Consider the following 18,811-nt stretch of genomic DNA (forward strand, 5'->3'; position numbering starts at 1 on the left):
CCCTAAGGAAATTGGAACAAAATAATTGCCGTAGAGCAGTACACACCACTGTTGTTCCTCCTAAAAAAAATGTTTTGCGCCTTGGACCTTCACCCAGAAGCAGACCCAAGTAGGTGGAACTTTACAAAAAGTACTTGAGTACCCCTGGACTAAAGGAAGAAGCTTATGATGCTAAGTGGGATCTAAATTGTGGAGAGTTTAGAAGCTCATCCAGTGAAACCATATTCTATGTAATTTATTGTGCGTGTATTTTTTTTATCTTCCTTTACTAGACATCAGTTTGCAGTGTTAAGAAACGTCCAGATTTTGCAACTACTGGTCAGTGGGACGTTACTACGGAACATAATGGAAAACAAGAGACACATGTCTTTGATGCCATTCTGGTGTGTGTTGGTCATCACACATCTCCAAACCTACCACTTCATTCCTTTCCAGGTACAGTGTCAACCCAGTATATTGTTTTACAGGGTTGTGTTAATGAGTTGTAAAGAGGTTAATAATGTTAGTGAGGTGGCAACTGTCCAAAACTAGGTGCTGATGCTGGTGTTTCAAATATTACGCCAATAAGTTGGATAGATATTGGATTATACAAAGATAATATATGGAAAGGAAATGTAGTTGTGAATTTTGCATTACTAGTGCTGTATGTTAATTCAATCTGCCTATGAAATCAACCCTTTCCTATTGGCAATAGTTTTAGCAGGATAGGCAACATTTTTGTAATTAATGTAAAAAAAAATTGAACTTTTTTCTTTCTATAAGGCTACTTTCACACTTGCGGCAGTGTGATCCGGCGGGCAGTTCCATATTCGGAACTGCCCGCCGGATCCGCCGCTGACTGAAAGCATTTGTGAGACGGATACGCATACGGATCCGTCTCACAAATGCATTGCAAGGACGGATCCGTCTCTCCACTTGTCATGCGGACAGACGGATCTGTCTTGTATATTTTTTCACATTTTTACCGGTCTGCGCATGCGCAGGCCGGAAGGACGGATCCGGCATTCCGGCACTAATACATTCCTATGGGAAAAAATGCCGGATCCGGCATTCAGGCATGTCTTCAGTTTTTTTCGCCGGAGATAAAACTGTAGCATGCTACGGTTTTATCTTTTGCCTGATCAGTCAAAACTACTGAACTGAAGACATTCTGATGCAAACTGAACGGATTACTCTCCATTCAGAATGCATGGGGATATGCCTGATCAGTTCTTTGCCAGTATAGAGCTCCTGTGACGGAACTCTATGCCGGAAAAGAAAAACGCAAGTGTGAAAGTACCGTTAGAAAAGAAATATCATATAATCATATAACAGACACAATATAATTTAGACATGATACACATAAATCAAGGAGATCTAACTGTAGACTATTAGGCCTCTTTCAGACGGGCGTTGAGGGAAAATGTGCCGGTGCGTTGCGGGAACTGGGATCGGTGTTCTGTAGATTGTATTATTTTCCCTTATAACATGGTTATAAGGGAAAATAATAGCATTTTGAATACAGAATGCATAGTAAAGGGGTTGCTGGAGGGGTTAAAAAAAAATATAATAAAATTTAACTCACCTTAGTCCACTTGATCGCGTAGCCCGGCATCTCCTTCTGTCTCCTTTGCTGAACAGGACCTGTGGTGATATCACTCCGGTCATCACATGATCCATCACATGATATATCACCATGGTAAAAGATCATGTGATGGAACATGTGATGACCGGAGTGACAGGACCTGTGGTGACATCACTCCGGTCATCACATGATCCATCACCATGGTAAAAGATCATGTGATGGAACATGTGATGACCGGAGTGACGTCACCACAGTTCCTGTTCAGCAAAGGAGACAGACGAGATGCCGGGCAGCGCGATCAAGTGGACTAAGGTGAGTTAAATTTTTTTATTTATTTTTTAACCCCTCCAGTGCTATTGTACTATGCATTCTATATTCAGAATGCTATTATTTTCCCTTATAACCATGTTATAAGGGAAAATAATAATGATCGGGTCTCCATCCCGATGGTCTCCTAGCAACCGTGCGTGAAAATCGCACCGCATCCGCACTTGCTTGCGGATGCTTGCGATTTTCACGCAACCCCATTCACTTCTATGGGGCCTGCGTTGCGTGGATTATCGCACCGCAACGCACAATATAGAGCTTGCTGCGATTTTCATGCAACGCATAAGTGATGCGTGAAAATCACCGCTCGTGTGCACAGCCCCATAGAAATGAATGGGTCCAGATTCAGTGCGGGTGCAATGCGTTCACATCACGCATCGCATCCGCGCGGAATACTCGCCCGTGTAAGAGGGGCCTTAGGGTCTTGGACTTTTTTTTCTGTCTTTATAAATAGTCTTATCTAATGAGAATGAAGGAAATATTGGTTTATTTGAAATACACTATTTAGCTTGGACAAAAGAAAGAAATTATGTGTGCACTTTCTTAGCAAAAAGTGCACACGTTCAGTACCTAGGTATTTACGATATATCATAGGGATGGCTGCTAACGTGGACAACGGTGTAGTTCCGACATCTATTTCCGGTGATGGAGCTACTGCAGAAAAGCTGGTTGGCAGGGGAGCCAGGAGTTGGATTCCTGCCAATCTCATGTTGATGATGAATATAAAAATCCTAGAGAAACCCCTTTAGGAAAAAATAAGCACTTTTATATTTACGGTACTTGTACCTTTTTACACTTGTTTCCATGAATCCTTTTATATTTTTCAGATGTGTGTTAGCATATGGGAGCAGTACAATGACTTTTGCATCCAAAGCAATTATTTGAAAATGTGCCCCCACTGCAGCCACTAGCTCTCTTCTGTCATCCAATTCCATAGAAACGGAAGCACTAGCTACACACAGAAAAAGATTATTCTCGTGTGACAGGTGCAGTTTTAACATACATAGACACTCGTTGGTCCTCTAATACAGTACCAAAGAATTTTAAATACACATCATTTTCTTTTTCATTTGGAATTGCGCCATCTCCTCTTAGTGGTGCCCTAGTTGTCCCCTTGCTACATCTACCACTACTTCTGACCCCTGCATATAGTTGCCACCACATATGCAATCATGGTAACCATGCTACAATCTCACATCGAGTGAAATAATCAACCCCAGCCATAAGACTTTACATTACTGTGGTTCCAAGTGGACATTCTTCTATAAGTGCTGATAAGTTTCTGATGCTTGTTGCCGAAGAGCCTAAACAGAAGATGCAATATAGACAAGATTTATTTTACAACATAGGGGGTAATTTAAAACGCCGGTCTTAAAGGGGTTCTGCACTTTAATTTAACTGATGATCTATCCTCTGGATAGATCATCAGCTTCTGATCGGCGGGGGTCCGACACCCGGGATCCCCGCCGATCAGCTGTTTGAGAAGGCAGCGGCGCTCCAGCAGCCTGCGGCCTTCTCACTGTTTACCGCTGGGCCGCCGGCCCACTGACGTCACGACTAGTATCAACTAGAGTGGGTGCGGCTAAGCTCTATTCACTTGAATGGAGCTTAGCCGCGCCCACGCTAGTTGATACTAGTCGTGACGTCAGTGGGCTGGCGGCCCGGCGGTAAACAGTGAGAAGGCCGCGGCGCTGCTGGAGCGCTGCTGCCTTCTCAAACAGCTGATCGGCGGGGATCCCGGGTGTCGGACCCCGCCGATCAGAAGCTGATGATCTATCCAGAGGATAGATCATCAGTTAAATGAAAGTGCAGAACCCTTTTAATAACCCCTATATGTGGCGGTAGATCTGCCAAAGTTATGAAGAGGCGCAGGCCTCTACATAACTTTGGCGCATCCAACGCCAGTCTAAATGTAAGCCAGCTTCCATTTTCTTCACCTAAACCAGACGTACAAAATGATAAATGAGATGGGCCCCATACATTATAGAATTTTTCTATTTGCAGGAATTGAAAAGTTCAAAGGCCATTACTTTCATAGTCGTGACTACAAAGCACCAGAAGAGTTTAAGAACAAAAAAGTAATTGTGGTTGGTATTGGAAACACAGGAGTTGATCTGGCTGTGGAACTCAGTGGCGTTGCTAAACAGGTGAATGTGAAAAGAGAAAAGGCCATCAATTAGTGGTCCTTGTGTACAGAGTGAGGGTCTCTGATCAACAACCAGTGGCTCTGTAGCCGCGTATGACTAAGATTTGAGTGACTTGTGATAGGATATAAAAAAAGAAAATAGCTGCCCACCATTATACATACAAACAATAGAGCTAAGAAATGGGGATTATTCTAAATAAAAGTGGTATAATACCTACTATAAATGAGTCAATGGAGCTTCCATTGACTCATTTATAGTAGGTATTGTACCACTTTTATTTATTATTATTATTATTATTTATTGTTAAAGCGCCATTCATTCCATAGCGCTGTACATATGATAAGGGGTGCACATACATGATACAGACAATTGCACTAATCATAAACAAAATGAGTTACAAACTGGTACAGAAGGAGAGAGGGCCCTGCCCGTGAGGGCTTACAATCTACATGGTATGGGAAAAGGACACAGTAGGTGCGGGTTAAGTTGGTCATGGCGGTATAGAGGCAGCAGGGTCATTGGTTGTAGGCTTGTCTGAAATGGTGGGTTTTCAGGTTTCTTTTGAAGGATTCCACTGTAGGTGAGAGTCTGATATGTTGGGGTAGCGAGTTCCAGAGTATGGGGGATGCACGGGAGAAATCCTGGAGTCGATTTTGGGAAGAGGCAATAAGAGGAGAGAAGGAGGTCTTGTGAGGATCGGAGAGTGCGTGTGGGGGTGTATCGGGAAATTAGCTCAGAGATGTAGGGAGGGGACAGGTTATGGACGGCCTTGTATGTATTTGTGAGTACTTTGAAGTGAATTCGTTGGGCAATGGGGAGCCAGTGAAGGGATTGGCAAAGGGCAGAGGCAGAGGAATAATAGGGTGAGAGGTGGATTAGTCGGGCAGCAGAGTTGAGAATAGATTGGAGGGGTGCGAGAGTGCTAGATGGAAGGCCACAGAGGAGAATGTTGCAGTAGTCTAGGCGGGAGATAATGAGGGCATGTACAAGTATTTTCGCTGATTCAAAGTTAAGGAAAGCGCGGATGCGGGAGATGTTTTTGAGTTGGAGACGGCAGGTGGTGGAAAGGGCTTGGATGTGCGGTCGGAAGGAAAGGGCAGAATCCAAGATCACTCCAAGGCAGCGGGCTTTGTTGACTGGGGATAATGTGCAGCCATTGATCGTGATAGATAGGTCTGTTGGGGGGGTTGAACAAGATGGGGGAAAGATTATGAATTCTGTCTTATCCATGTTAAGTTTAAGAAAGCGAGAGGCGAAGAAGGATGATGTAGAAGATAGACATTGTGGGATTCTAGATAGTAAGGTGGTGATGTCTGGACCAGAGAGGTAGATTTGTGTGTCGTCAGCGTAGGAGTGATACTGAAAGCCATAAGACTCTATGAGCTGTCCCAGGCCAAAAGTGTAGATAGAGAAGAGCAGGGGTCCTAGGACAGAGCCTTGCGGGACACCAACAGAGAGGTAATGAGACGAGGAGGTGGTGCGGGAGTGGGAGACGCTAAACGTCTGGTCTGTGAGGTATGATGTGATCCAGGAGAGGGCCAGGTCAGTGATGCCAAGAGATGAGAGAGTTTGCAACAGAAGGGAGTGGTCAACAGTGTCGAAGGCAGAGGACAGGTCAAGGAGAACAGAGTATTGTTTCTTGGTTTTGGCTGTGAGTAGGTCATTGGTGACTTTGGTAAGGGCAGTCTCGGTTGAGTGGTGGGGTCGGAAGCCAGATTGTAAGCGGTCAAAGAGGGAGCAGGAGGAGAGGTGGGAGGACAGTTCTGAATGGACATGTTGTTCAAGTAGCTTTGAGGCATACGGAAGAAGTGATATGGGGCGATAACTGGACAAGGAAGATGGGTCAAGTGAAGGCTTTTTGAGGATGGGTGTAATGGTAGCATGTTTAAAAGCAGAGGGGAAGACACCAGAGTTTAGTGATAGGTTGAAGAGATGAGTTAGGGCTGGGATAAACACTGCAGTGAGGTTAGGGATGAGGTGGGATGGGATAGGGTCAAGTGCACAGGTGGTCAGATGAGATTTGGAGAGTAGAGTGGAGAGTTTACCTTCTGTAATGGTAGAGAAGTGGGTTTTGGGAGAAGAAGACAGAGCAGTTGTGTAGAGGGTCTGTGTAGTAAAGCTTTCTCTGATGTGGACTATCTTTTGTTTGAAATATTTGGCAAAGTCCTCAGCTGAGAAGAGAGGAGAGGGTGGGGGCGCTGGGGGACGGAGAAGGGAATTAAAAGTGCTAAAAAGTTGTTTAGGGCTGTGTGACAGGGAAGATATGAGAGATGAGAAGTAAGCCTGTTTTACATCCGCGAGTGAGGATTTGAATATGAGGAGGGATTGCTTGTATGCGGTGAAATGATCTTTAGAATGGGATTTCTTCCATCGCCGCTCAGCAGCCCTGGAAGCTTGTCTGAGTTTTTTGGTCAGGTTGGTGTGCCAGGGTTGTCTGTTGATTTTCTGGATTTTGTTGTGTGTGAGGGGGGCAACAGTGTCCAGAGCTGTACTTATTGTGGTGTTATATAGGGTGGTAGCAGCCTCTGGGTCTTGGAGGCAACAGATGGTAGAGAGTGGGAGAAGAGAGTCAGAAAGCAAGCGAAAGTCAAGCTGTTTGAGGTTCCTGCGGGGGTGTGCTAGTGTGTGGACCGGGGGAGCTGCAGAAGAGACCAATGAAGAGAAGGTGAGTAGGTTGTGGTCGGATAGGGGGAGAGGCAAATTAGAAAGGTTAGATAGGGAGCAGAGGCGGGAAAATATCAGATCCAGAGTGTGACCATCTCTGTGGGTGGGAGCTGAAGACCACTGTGATAAGCATGTGTCAATAGGGATGTTGAAGTCACCCATGATGATAGTGGGGATGTCGGCAGAAAGAAAGTGTAGTAGCCATGTGTTAAAGTGGTCAAGAAATATGGTGGCTGGGCCTGGGGGGCGGTAAATGACTGCTACTTGAAGGTTGGAGGGAGAGTAGATGCGAACAGAGTGTACTTCAAATGAGGTGAGCGTAATGGAGGGTGGCAGTGGAGTTGGGCTGTAGGAGCAGGTGTCTGATGGGAGAAGACCAACTCCTCCACCATGTTTGCAGCCAGGGCGGGGGGTGTGAGTGAATTGAAATCCACTATAAGAGAGTGCCGCAGGGGAGGTGGTGTCTGAGGGTGTCAGCCATGTCTCTGTGAGACCCAGAAAAGAAAGTTTGAGAGATGAACAGTTCATGGATGTACTACAGTTTGTTACAGACGGAGCGCGCGTTCCATAATGCTCCTGCAAGAGGAACTAAAGGCGCAGGGGTCAGAGGAATGGTAATTAGGTTTAAGGGGTTGTAGAAATTTGTAGACAGAGATTTGCAGTGGGACATGGAGGTGATAGTGGGGATTTGCTGAGGGGGTCCTGGATTTGGAGAGATATCACCAGCAGTAAGGAGAAGCAGAGAAAGTGTTAATAGATGAAAATAGGAGAGGGCATGAGGTGTCTGTGTGTGTTTGGGAAGGAAGTGTTTTATGTTGGCAAACAGGTTTGTGCAAGCGATCAGATGAGAAGGTAAGATGGACGAAGAGATGAATAGTTCCTTGCTGGGTGAATGGATGTGGGGGTATTTCAGGAGGTTATGGACAAGTAGGAGGAGTAAGAGGAAAAATGTAAACATTGTTTGCATTGACTATGTCTGTAATTATCTGTGGTCCCCTTCTGGTCACATTCTGGTATAATTCAGTCTGTGCACTTAAGAGTTGCACTTGAGAGATGTTGCATGTGGAAAGACCAAGGTCTGGAAGACCTATGAACTTAGATTTATACCACTAAGTGATCAATCAGGTGTGACCAAGAGGGGAGGGGGCTACATATGGCCTAATCAAGATAGGACCAGATACAGGGGTGAAATAGTCAATGTAAACAAATACTCAATAAATCCAGCAGGAAAAGAGACATTAATAGTTCAATGCAGACATACCAAGATTTAGAAGGAGAGATGAGAGGGGGTGGACAATATCAGACTGGAAAAGCTGGGTGTAGCAGTAAGATTCAATGCAGACATACCAAGATTTAGAAGGAGAGATGAGAGGGGGTGGACAATATCAGACTGGAAAAGCTGGGTGTAGCAGTAAGCTTCAATGCAGACATACCAAGATTTAGAAGGAGAGATGAGAGGGGGTGGACAATATCAGACTGGAAAAGCTGGGTGTAGCAGTAAGCTTCAATGCAGACATACCAAGATTTAGACGGAGAGATGAGAGGGGGTGGACAATATCAGACTGGAAAAGCTGGGTGTAGCAGTAAGGTTCAATGCAGACATACCAGGATTTAGAAGGAGAGATGAGAGGGGGTGGACAATATCAGACTGGAAAAGCTGGGTGTAACAGTAAGCTTCAATGCAGACATACCAAGATTTAGAAGGAGAGATGAGAGGGGGTGGACAATATCAGACTGGAAAAGCTGGGTGTAGCAGTAAGCTTCAATGCAGACATACCAAGATTTAGAAGGAGAGATGAGAGGGGGTGGACAATATCAGACTGGAAAAGCTGGGTGTAGCAGTAAGCTTCAATGCAGGCATACCTGGAGATGAGAGAATTGGGTGATGGTCAGTAAGCAGTGATGACAAAGTGGAATCAATATCCATAATATTACATTCTGGTATAATTCAGTCTGTTTTACAAAAAGTAGTAGGCAGGTGGCTCACTCTGATTTATCACGATAGGTGCACAGGTTAAAAAAAACACCCCCTGGTTCTGATTAATAAATATAGATTGGATGGAACCGGCTCTCGAGACAATAGGAATTCACGTGGAAATTGAATTGAGGTATTTAAATTATTTATTAAACAGTAAACAATGTATCCTGTGTGCACCAGGTTGATATTAATCTAAAAAACATATAAAAAAGCATATAAAATCATATGTATTATAACCGATGACTGTATATAGCCAGAGCACAAAGAACTGTAAACTTCGACACAGAGGGATACATCCGTGTCCCCCCAATTGGGTATGGCTATTGGAACGTAGCCGTCTGTGGCAGAGCAAAACAGGAGTGCTCTAGATATATTCAATTGCGTGCAGCTTTCATCCAGATTTCATATAATACATAACAATAAAATTTCCATGCCACCTTATAGGACATGGAGTATAGGTATTCAGAGATAATCAATGATTCACACGCTGTGTGGATTGTCCGTCTGCTAGAGTCGTCTCAAAGGGCTGGGTGCGCTGTATGTGATAAGGCAATTGTCCAGCAAATATATCTCCTCCGTACTCATTCAGCGATTTGGTATAATTTCACTTAAGTTTATATTGTAACTTTACTCACTGTGTCCCATGTAGGCTCACTAGGTTGATTCCGCGGAAGGGTTACTACCGTGGCGTCCCACGCTTCAGCCTTTCTCCGCTGTGTTTGTATCAGGTCAAGTCGTAGCTTAGATCCCGTCTGTATTCTCGCGGGAGACCTATGTCGGATATTTCACTTTCGTGAGTCCTACATCAAGACTTGGTCTTACGTGAGTTGGAAGTGGATGGATTTTTCGTCCGTTAGTACATGGCCATGCACCGCTGAGGAAGAGATAAGATATCTCGAAACGCGTCTGGGCGTATTACCTGTGAAACAACCATCTCAGCGGTGCATGGCCATGTACTAACGGACGAAAAATCCATCCACTTCCAACTCACGTAAGACCAAGTCTTGATGTAGGACTCACGAAAGTGAAATATCCGACATAGGTCTCCCGCGAGAATACAGACGGGATCTAAGCTACGACTTGACCTGATACAAACACAGCGGAGAAAGGCTGAAGCGTGGGACGCCACGGTAGTAACCCTTCCGCGGAATCAACCTAGTGAGCCTACATGGGACACAGTGAGTAAAGTTACAATATAAACTTAAGTGAAATTATACCAAATCGCTGAATGAGTACGGAGGAGATATATTTGCTGGACAATTGCCTTATCACATACAGCGCACCCAGCCCTTTGAGACGACACTAGCAGACGGACAATCCACACAGCGTGTGAATCATTGATTATCTCTGAATACCTATACTCCATGTCCTATAAGGTGGCATGGAAATTTTATTGTTATGTATTATATGAAATCTGGATGAAAGCTGCACGCAATTGAATATATCTAGAGCACTCCTGTTTTGCTCTGCCACAGACGGCTACGTTCCAATAGCCATACCCAATTGGGGGGACACGGATGTATCCCTCTGTGTTGAAGTTTACAGTTCTTTGTGCTCTGGCTATATACAGTCATCGGTTATAATACATATGATTTTATATGATTTTTTATATGTTTTTTAGATTAATATCAACCTGGTGCACACAGGATACATTGTTTACTGTTTAATAAATATTTTAAATACCTCAATTCAATTTCTACGTGAATTCCTCTTGTTTCGAGTGCCGGTTCCATCCAATCTATAATTCAGTCTGTGCACTTAAGAGTTGCACTTGAGAGATGTTGCATGTGGATCCCCATTTCTTAGCTCTATTGTTTGTATGTATAATGGTGTGCAGCCTTTTTCATTTTTCTAATCAGGTTTGCTTCATGGATATGCACCTGTGATTCTGAAGGTTCAAGTCTAAATTTTCTTGTAGTTGTGATAGGATATGTCGGTTATGAGCATGTGGACTGACCACAGTACACCACACACATCAACAGTATTGTAGATATATCCTATTCCTTAACCGCTGCCAATTTGGATTGTGTGAAATGTTATCAATGTGCTGAGTGCCAAATATCATGATGTATTGATTGAGTTCCTAATGTTACAAAAGGTCGGGGACCTGTAGTATAAAGCGTGAACCTAGATTGCTAGGGTTTACATTCACCTCCAGTGTTACTAATTTCAATGTGAACTCATTGCCACCTAATATTCTAGGAACAAAGGTCTCATGGGTCCACCAGATTATCGGACTTTCTAGATTTTGGTTATTGGTCAATTGTTTATGTAGCCGTTAAAGGGTTTCTGTCATGGGAAAAATCGTTGTGTAGCTGACTGACATTAGCGATGTGCGTACATAACATTGTGTGTGTTAAGTCCCTGCCTGCTGCCATTCTCTTAAAAAACAGACTTTTATAATATGCTAATGAAGCCTCTAGGTGCTTGTTGCAGCACCTAGAGGCTCGGTCTACTCGCCTTTTGGCACGCCCACATCCACTTGATTGACGTCCTTCTTCTCTGCATCGTCCTCATAATCCCGCACCTGCACCATCCCGTTTAGTATTCGGCGCAGGCGCAGTAAATGAAGGAAGCTCGGCTGCTGCCAGGCAGGCCTGTGACGTAATCGGGACAGGTGCAGTGAGGAATCTGGCAGCAGCTGAGCCTCTTTCACTCACTGCACCTGTGCCGAATACTAAACGGGACAGCGCGGGATTATGAGGACAATGCGGAGAAGAAGGACGTCAATCAAGTGGACCTGGGCGTGCCAAAAGGCGAGTAGACCGAGCCTCTAGGTGCTGCAGCAATGTCCTCATAGCACCTAGAGGCTTCATTAGCATATTATAAAAGTCTGGTTTTTAAGAGAACCGCGGCAGGCAGGGAGTTAACAAACATACTGTTATGTACTGCTGACATTAGCACATTGCTGATCTCAGTCAGCTACATAACAATTTTTCCCATGACAGAAACCCTTTAAAGGGGTTGAGATTATAAAAAAAGTCTATTTTTTCAGTAACAACACAATTGTTGTCCATGATTGCTGCAACTTGATAGAAAACACAGGCCCTTTGATGTGATTCCTGTTTAAATTACAAGATCAAGCAGTACAGAATACCAAGATGACTATCACTGTAGTATTGCTGGAATATTTGAGATGTATAGGCCCAATAATGATTTTCATCCATGATGCTGAATACGCGTATCATATAATATAGTACAGGAAAAGAGTATAAAGAATAGTCAAATATAAGTATCACTGCTCCTCATTTACTCCTTTATCTTTCAGGTTTATCTCAGCACCAGGAGAGGAGCCTGGCTGTTGAATCGTGTCTTTGATAACGGCTTTCCATTAGATATTGTCCTCTTCACAAGATTTTTTGGATTATTTCAAGATACTTTCCCATCTCTAATAAACACCTTCTTGGAGCGTAAAGTCAACTCTAGAGTTGATCATGATAATTTTGGTCTAAAACCCCAGCACAGGTGAAAACAGTTTTTTTTTTTCCCATTGTGTATGAGATCATGAAGTCTGCTAAGTTTTGTACACAAAATGTACAGTGGGAAGCACTATTTGCCACCATTGTTTCTAGTATCTGGCAATGTAAAATTCCTAAATGTAAGAGAAGTATACAGGAAAGCTACATGTGTATCTTGTTTTTCCTGCCCCAAGTCATTGTATTCCATAATCAAATTAGCTATACTATCTTTCGATTTTTTTATTTATTTAAAGGGGTCGTCTGCTTTGGAGAAACCCCTTTGGTTGAAAGTATGCCCAAAGATAATTTGATCATAGAATTTCTTGCTGCAAGGACCTCTCAGTGATCAGCTGTTATTTGTGGGGGAATCTATCAGCTCCAAAACACCCCCAGACCAAAGAAAGACATAGTGTATGTGGTGCTGATTCCAATTATGTAATATTTATCTACATATTCACTTGTATTCTGATGCTGTGCTTCCACAAACCAGCAGTAAAATACATTGAGAGGACTCCTCTTTGAATCTTCTCCACTATGTGAGTGATTACGGCACAGCATTGGAACGCAAGTGAGTATGAAAAAAATCGGACATAATCAGACTCTACGTCATTTACACTATGCATTGCTTACTCTAGTTTGGGGAGGGTGTTACGGGGCTGACAGATTCCTTTTAATGTGGTCCCATCCAAGTGTTGAATACCTTTGTAGCACCACCACAGTGAAAATAAAGCACTACACAGTTCCCATTTAGATCTACCAATTGTCTGTGGAAGTCAGGGATGCACCAGGTCCTCAAGACAATAGATTTTCTTTGTAGCCAATCTATTCTCTGGATTAAAGCAGATATAATCAGATGAAGCACTCTGCCCCTTCGTTTCTGATCACCTCTGCTCATGTTATGTCAGCAGCCCATGCTCAGCACCACCATTGTCCAGCTTCTATGGGCGGGCATTGATGCCGCTCCCCTCAACTCTTTCTGTAAGGTGTGCATATGTGCTCCCTCTCCCTCTTAAAGAGACAGAGTGTGCACACTCTAGGTCTCCCCAGCTTATGGCTGGCCACCTCAAGGTACTTAAGGCATCTTCCCCTAGGGTAGGGTGCATAATCAATAGTTTATTCTAGCTCTCTAGTTCCTACAAGAGTGTGCCGTTCTATTCCATCTGTCTGTGTACTGACTTCCGCCTGATTCCTGACTCTTATTCACCACTGCCCTGACCTGTGTCTGATTAGCATATTGACCCTCTGCTGCCTGCCCTGATCTTGAACTGTTCTTTTGATTGCCTGTACTCTAGCTGGACTGACCTTGGCCTGTTCCTGACTATGATTTAGCCTGATCCCTCAGTACTCTGCTGTGATTTCTCTGACCTATGTTGTTTAGCCTCCAACCACACAGAGAGTACTTAGGGAAGTAGCGGCCTAATGGCTTACCTACAGTGAAGTCCATATGTCTGTATAGGGCTTAAAGGGAGAATAATAGGGGACTGACAGGATAATGCCCTTAGGTTATACCCAAAGTCAAATGTCTTGGTTGGCACAGAGGTTCCACACCCACTGTTGAGACAGTTTGCTCAGGCCATGGAACCAGCTGGCTCACCCAAGTTGGGCCTGCTTGAGGTGTACAAAAAGCTAACTAACCAGCTTGGTCACCAGGACTAACTGTTGTATTACTTAGAGTTCCTTCACACTGCTGGCAGCTCCCAGCCTCTCTGGATCAAGCATTACCAGACCGTACCAGAATGCCCACTGTCCCTTTTGATTATAATGGGGTCCAGAGGAGATCCAGCCACTACCTGGCAAATATGCCAGGATTCAGATAGACAAATAATGCTGCATGCTGGACCCCATTTTAGTCAATAGGGCCAGTGGGCATTCTGGTACCGTCCGGCAATTATGGATCCAGAGAGCTCCAGAAGGTTGTTCTCTGCAGAATAGCCTGTGGATAATCCTGCCGGCAGTGTGTAACTTACCTTAAACAATATTTTTGCTTGCCGGGATGACTTGACCACTACCACTCCAGTACCACCACCCCAAGCCGCAGCTACTGCATCACAATCTCTGCCAGTTACAACCTATGGCATATCCAATTTATATCTGCCACTTCCTCCTTGCTAGGAGGTTTTTTGAACCAGTATACCATATGCTTTAAGGTACAGGCCCATCAGATCCCCATTGACCAGTCTAAATCAGCCTTTCTGGCCACTCTACTCTGGGGATGAAGTGGCCTTCTGTCCAGCAACTTATAGGAATTACTAAATAATTTAAAAAAAGGTCTTTGACAAGCCAGGCTATACCACATTAGCTTCTTCTTCCCTTCTACACCTTTGCCAGGCCAACCTCAGGATTGGAAAGTACACTGCACAGTTCCATACCCTTGTCTCAGAATTTTGCTGGAACAAAAATGCTTGACCTGTTACCTGGAACTACTCCCTTTCATGGCCATTTCTATCCATTGTCCTTTCCTAAGATGTAAACCATGTAAAAATACATCACATAAAAAACCTGGAAAGAGGCTTCATTCGAAATTTTCTTTGCTGACAGGAGCCAGTTTCTTTTTTGTCAAGATCAAGGATTGGTCTCTCTAACCATATATTGGCTGTTCAATAATCTGGGTGGTAACGTTGTGTCACTTCGTGCCCTTGCCTGGTATTCCATCTGCCAGTCAGCTAGTTAAATTGTCCAGCAAAACATTTTTCATCTCCTTGGGTTACCCTTGCACAACATGCCTGACCGGAGAGTGCAGTTCACTTCTAGGTTTTGGAGAATACATTTGCAAGCTTCTGTAAGTCGAACTTGACTTTTACTCTGCCTATTACCCACAGACCAATGGAAAGGTGGACTGTATCAATCAGGTTTAGGTCAACTTTCTGCATCTATACATCAAGATGATTGGGCTACCTTCCTTGTCTGGCTGGGCACAGTACTCAGACAATAATCATTTCAAAGACTCCTTTTTGAGTGTTTATAGTCATCAAGTAAGAGTTTCTTTGCCAACAGCTGTCTCCTCTGGAGTTCCAGCTAATTATACTGTCAACAATTGTTCTCACATTTGGCAAGAGACTGGAATTTCCCTACTGCAGTCCTCTAGTCATATGAAGTTCACTGATCATAGGCACAAAGCTCCACCACAATTTTCGCTCTCAGGGAAAAACACTTTAGAATAAAGATACCCTTGTACACATTGGCTCCCTGCTTCACTCATCCTTTTGAAGAATTAAAGCATTTGAACCTGGATTGCTACAAGTTGTGATTCCCTGCCTCTTTACATTTCTTTAACTCTTTTTATGAGTCTCTTTTTGAGCCAGTGTCTTCAATCGATATTCCAGGGGGTCTGTTTCTGTAGCTTCCACAGGCAGTTCAGATGCCACGATCAGCAATGAACTCGGCATCTGAGGGGTTCAATGACGGGGGCAGCACAATATGTCACAAAGCAAATTTCTTTGTTAAATTCGGCAAAGCAGCCAAATCAAAGTTTTGATAACTTCAGTAATGAAAAAGATTAGATGTAGAATCTTCTTCTAGATTGGTTGGAAAGGTTTTGGTCCTGAGCAGAGGTTTTGGGAGCCTGCTGAGGACACTGATGCTCCTGGCCTGCTAAAAAAAATTCCTGTCTGGACCTAAGAAGTAAAGGCGTAAGGGGGAAGTATTCTTTTGTTTGCAACCCTTGCTTGTCACTGTCCTCCCTCCAGGTGGGCACAGGTGCATCTCCATTTACCCTGCCACCACCGCTGTTGTGGTCCCGAACTGCTTGTCTTCCTCTGATCCCCATCAGTGGGTCCAGCTGCTGGAATACCATGCTTTATCCTCTTTACAGCCCCCATCCTGCTTCTTGACACCAAAAACCTCTTCCTGTTCTCTATCAGTAGTGCATGTGCTTTCTCTGGCTCTTAAAGGGCCTATGCATGCACATCCTAGATCTCCCCAGCCTATGGCTGACTACTTCAGGGCATTTAAGGCACCTTACCCTAGAGGAAGGAGCCTAAGCAGTAGGTTATTCTAGCTTGCTAGTACTTTCAAAGTTGTGTGTTTCTGTTTGTCTAACCGTATACCAACTTCAGCCAGATTACTGACTCTGATTCTCTTTTGCCTGACCCGACCTGTGTCTGATTACCGTATTGACCCTCCAATGGCTACCCTTACCTCAGACTGTTCTTTGGGTTGCCAATAATCTGCGTGCCTTAACCTCGGCCTGTCCTTTACTGTGATTAAGCCTGACCGCTCGATGCTACACACTGGTATTTCTAACCCCTGTGGGTCAGCTGCCCACCACATAGATACTACTGGAGGTAGTAGCCTGGTGGCTGTCCTGCAGCGAAGTCCAGATCCCTGTATAGGGGTTACAGGATCAATACCGGCAGACTACCTGGATAATGCCCATAGGTTTAGCCCAAAGTCAAATTTGTAGTAACAGCTGATTCACATATTAACCCACTGCAGTAACAGTTTAGCTCTCCTCACAGAGAAAATGATTTATGTATTCATAGAAAGTCTATGGACTTTCTATAAATCTGTACATTGCTCCCTCTAAGATCTGAAAAAAAGGGAACATCAATCAACAAAGCACTTTTGCACTTCATTTAAATGACTGGTGGGGGTCTCTGCACCCAGACCTCCACCAGTCATCCCACACATTACTCACTATCAAATAGAGTCCAACAGATAAGCAGTGTAGGATGACACAGATTCTTGAGCTGGTCCTCACACCAATTGTACTAGTCCAGGAAAAACAGATGTGTCTTTTGCATCTGCGTTCAATGTGCCGTCTTTATTAATCCAATACTACTGGAAAATGTAATTTCCTGTTTTTCCTGGAATGTCACATAACTGATGTGTATGTTAAAATGATAATAATAGTTTCTCTATAAAGAGGAACAGTTTGAAATTAATGAAAATGTCAGGTCTATATTATTATTCTAGTTATGTTTGTAGTTATACCCACAAATAACTAGTTATGTCTTTGCTTTTCAACTACTCAGGATGCTCAGCCAACATCCTACAATCAGTGATGATCTCCCCAATCGCATTATCTCTGGCAAGGTGCTGATAAAGACCAACATCAAAAGGTTTGAGGAGACAGATGTCGTATTTGAAGATGGGACAGTGGAGAAGGACATAGATGTTGTGATTTTTGCCACAGGATACAAATTTTTCTTTTCTTTTTTTGAGGATTCAGTCATAAAAGTAGAAAAAAACCAAGCTCCATTATATAAAATGATGTTTCTACCACATTTGGAAAAACCAACAGTAGCTTTTATTGGCTGCATACAACCACTTGGGGCTATAATGCCCATTTCTGAGATTCAGGCTCGCTGGGCAACAAAAGTCTTCAAAGGTACCCTTTTCTAATTATTCTAAGATATGAATGACCAGATAGATCATTTATATGGCTGCTGATACACTTTTCTAAACATCTTCAATGCATTCCTAGGTGAAAGAAAGTTACCATCTATGAGTGAAATGAAGGCAGAGATCACAAAAAGAAAAGAAGACATGAAGAAGAGGTTGGCATCTTGTATTGTAACTAGTGTCATAGCTCTTCCAGATGTATTCATGAAAGAAATTATATTCAGTATTGTATTCTAGAAATTAGTCTTTAACTATCGTTTCATTTTAGGTCCAAATACTCTGCAGTGAGAATTTTTTTGTATATTTTTGGAGCATTTTTTTTTATGATATAGAGATTTAACTCCCACGTAAATACATAGATTCAAAAGATAATAAGGGAGTTTAATCCTCTGTCTTGTTTTTGACTTTAAAAAATTGCAAAACCCAGTTTTGTGACTTTTAAAATGCCATTGCTACTAAAATAGGCAGTTTAGGAAACTGGCGCCAGTTCTAAATGGAAGACAGCTTCCTAGCTGTCTTACATTTAGAACATATTCTACGCCTAGAAAATGATTTATGAGACGGGCCTCCTGGCCCGTCCCCTTCCACACCCATGCCACGAGTACTGGCGGCATTTCCATGAAGTCATCACTAGGGGAAGCTCAGTGCAAAGAGATAAGCTTCCACGGCAATGGTAACTGTGTAAACTCCAACTCTCATGGCTTTTCCTACTGGTAATAAATGGAGTGGAAGATTTACCATTGTATTCATACCAGTTGTCTGGTGTGACTATATTAAGAACTATACTGTTCAGGATGAGCTCCATATTTTTGAAGCACCAGTTCCGATTTTATCAACATAGCAGTCGGATGAAATGGGTGAGGCTGAGGATGCCTTTTTTTTAAACAAGTATTTCAATTAAATGTATTCAGTTTAAAGGGGTTTTCTCCTCTCAGACAATGGTGGCATATCGCTAGAATATGCCCCCATTGTCTTATAGGTGCGGGTCCCACCGCTGGGACCCGCACCTATATCAAGAACAGAGCCCCGAAAGTGAAGGAGGGCGCACTGCGCATGCGCAGTCGCCCTCCATTCATTTCTATGGGGCTGCCGAAAATAGCCAAATGCTGGCTCGGCTATTGCTGTCTGCCCCATAGAAATGAATGGGAGCAGGGGCCGCGCATGCGCAGCATGCTCCCGTTCACTTCTATGGGAGAGGCAGGGATTAGCGCTTGGTGATGGACGGACCCCAGGAAATCTGGGGTCCTCCAGCCACAGCGCTCCCCGCTCCGTTCTCGATATAGGTGCGGGTCCCAGCAGTGGGACCCGCACCTATCAGACAATGGGGGCA

The 18,811-nt window shown here is 43.7% G+C and overlaps 1 protein-coding gene across 2 annotated transcripts in view; it reads left to right on the plus strand.

Annotated features, from left to right (window-relative positions):
• LOC122943376 (flavin-containing monooxygenase 5-like) overlaps window positions 1–18,811 on the plus strand; it is a 67,002-nt gene that overhangs the window by 44,416 nt on the left and 3,775 nt on the right. For both annotated transcript variants that reach the window (XM_044301057.1, XM_044301058.1), the window contains exons 5-9: window positions 273–435; window positions 3,896–4,038; window positions 11,949–12,145; window positions 17,112–17,467; window positions 17,564–17,636. In XM_044301057.1, the coding sequence (XP_044156992.1) occupies window positions 273–435; window positions 3,896–4,038; window positions 11,949–12,145; window positions 17,112–17,467; window positions 17,564–17,636 (932 nt within the window). The remainder of the gene's footprint in view (window positions 1–272; window positions 436–3,895; window positions 4,039–11,948; window positions 12,146–17,111; window positions 17,468–17,563; window positions 17,637–18,811) is intronic.

This window comes from Bufo gargarizans, chromosome 7 (genome assembly GCF_014858855.1).
Source record: "Bufo gargarizans isolate SCDJY-AF-19 chromosome 7, ASM1485885v1, whole genome shotgun sequence".
Lineage (NCBI taxonomy): Eukaryota > Metazoa > Chordata > Amphibia > Anura > Bufonidae > Bufo > Bufo gargarizans.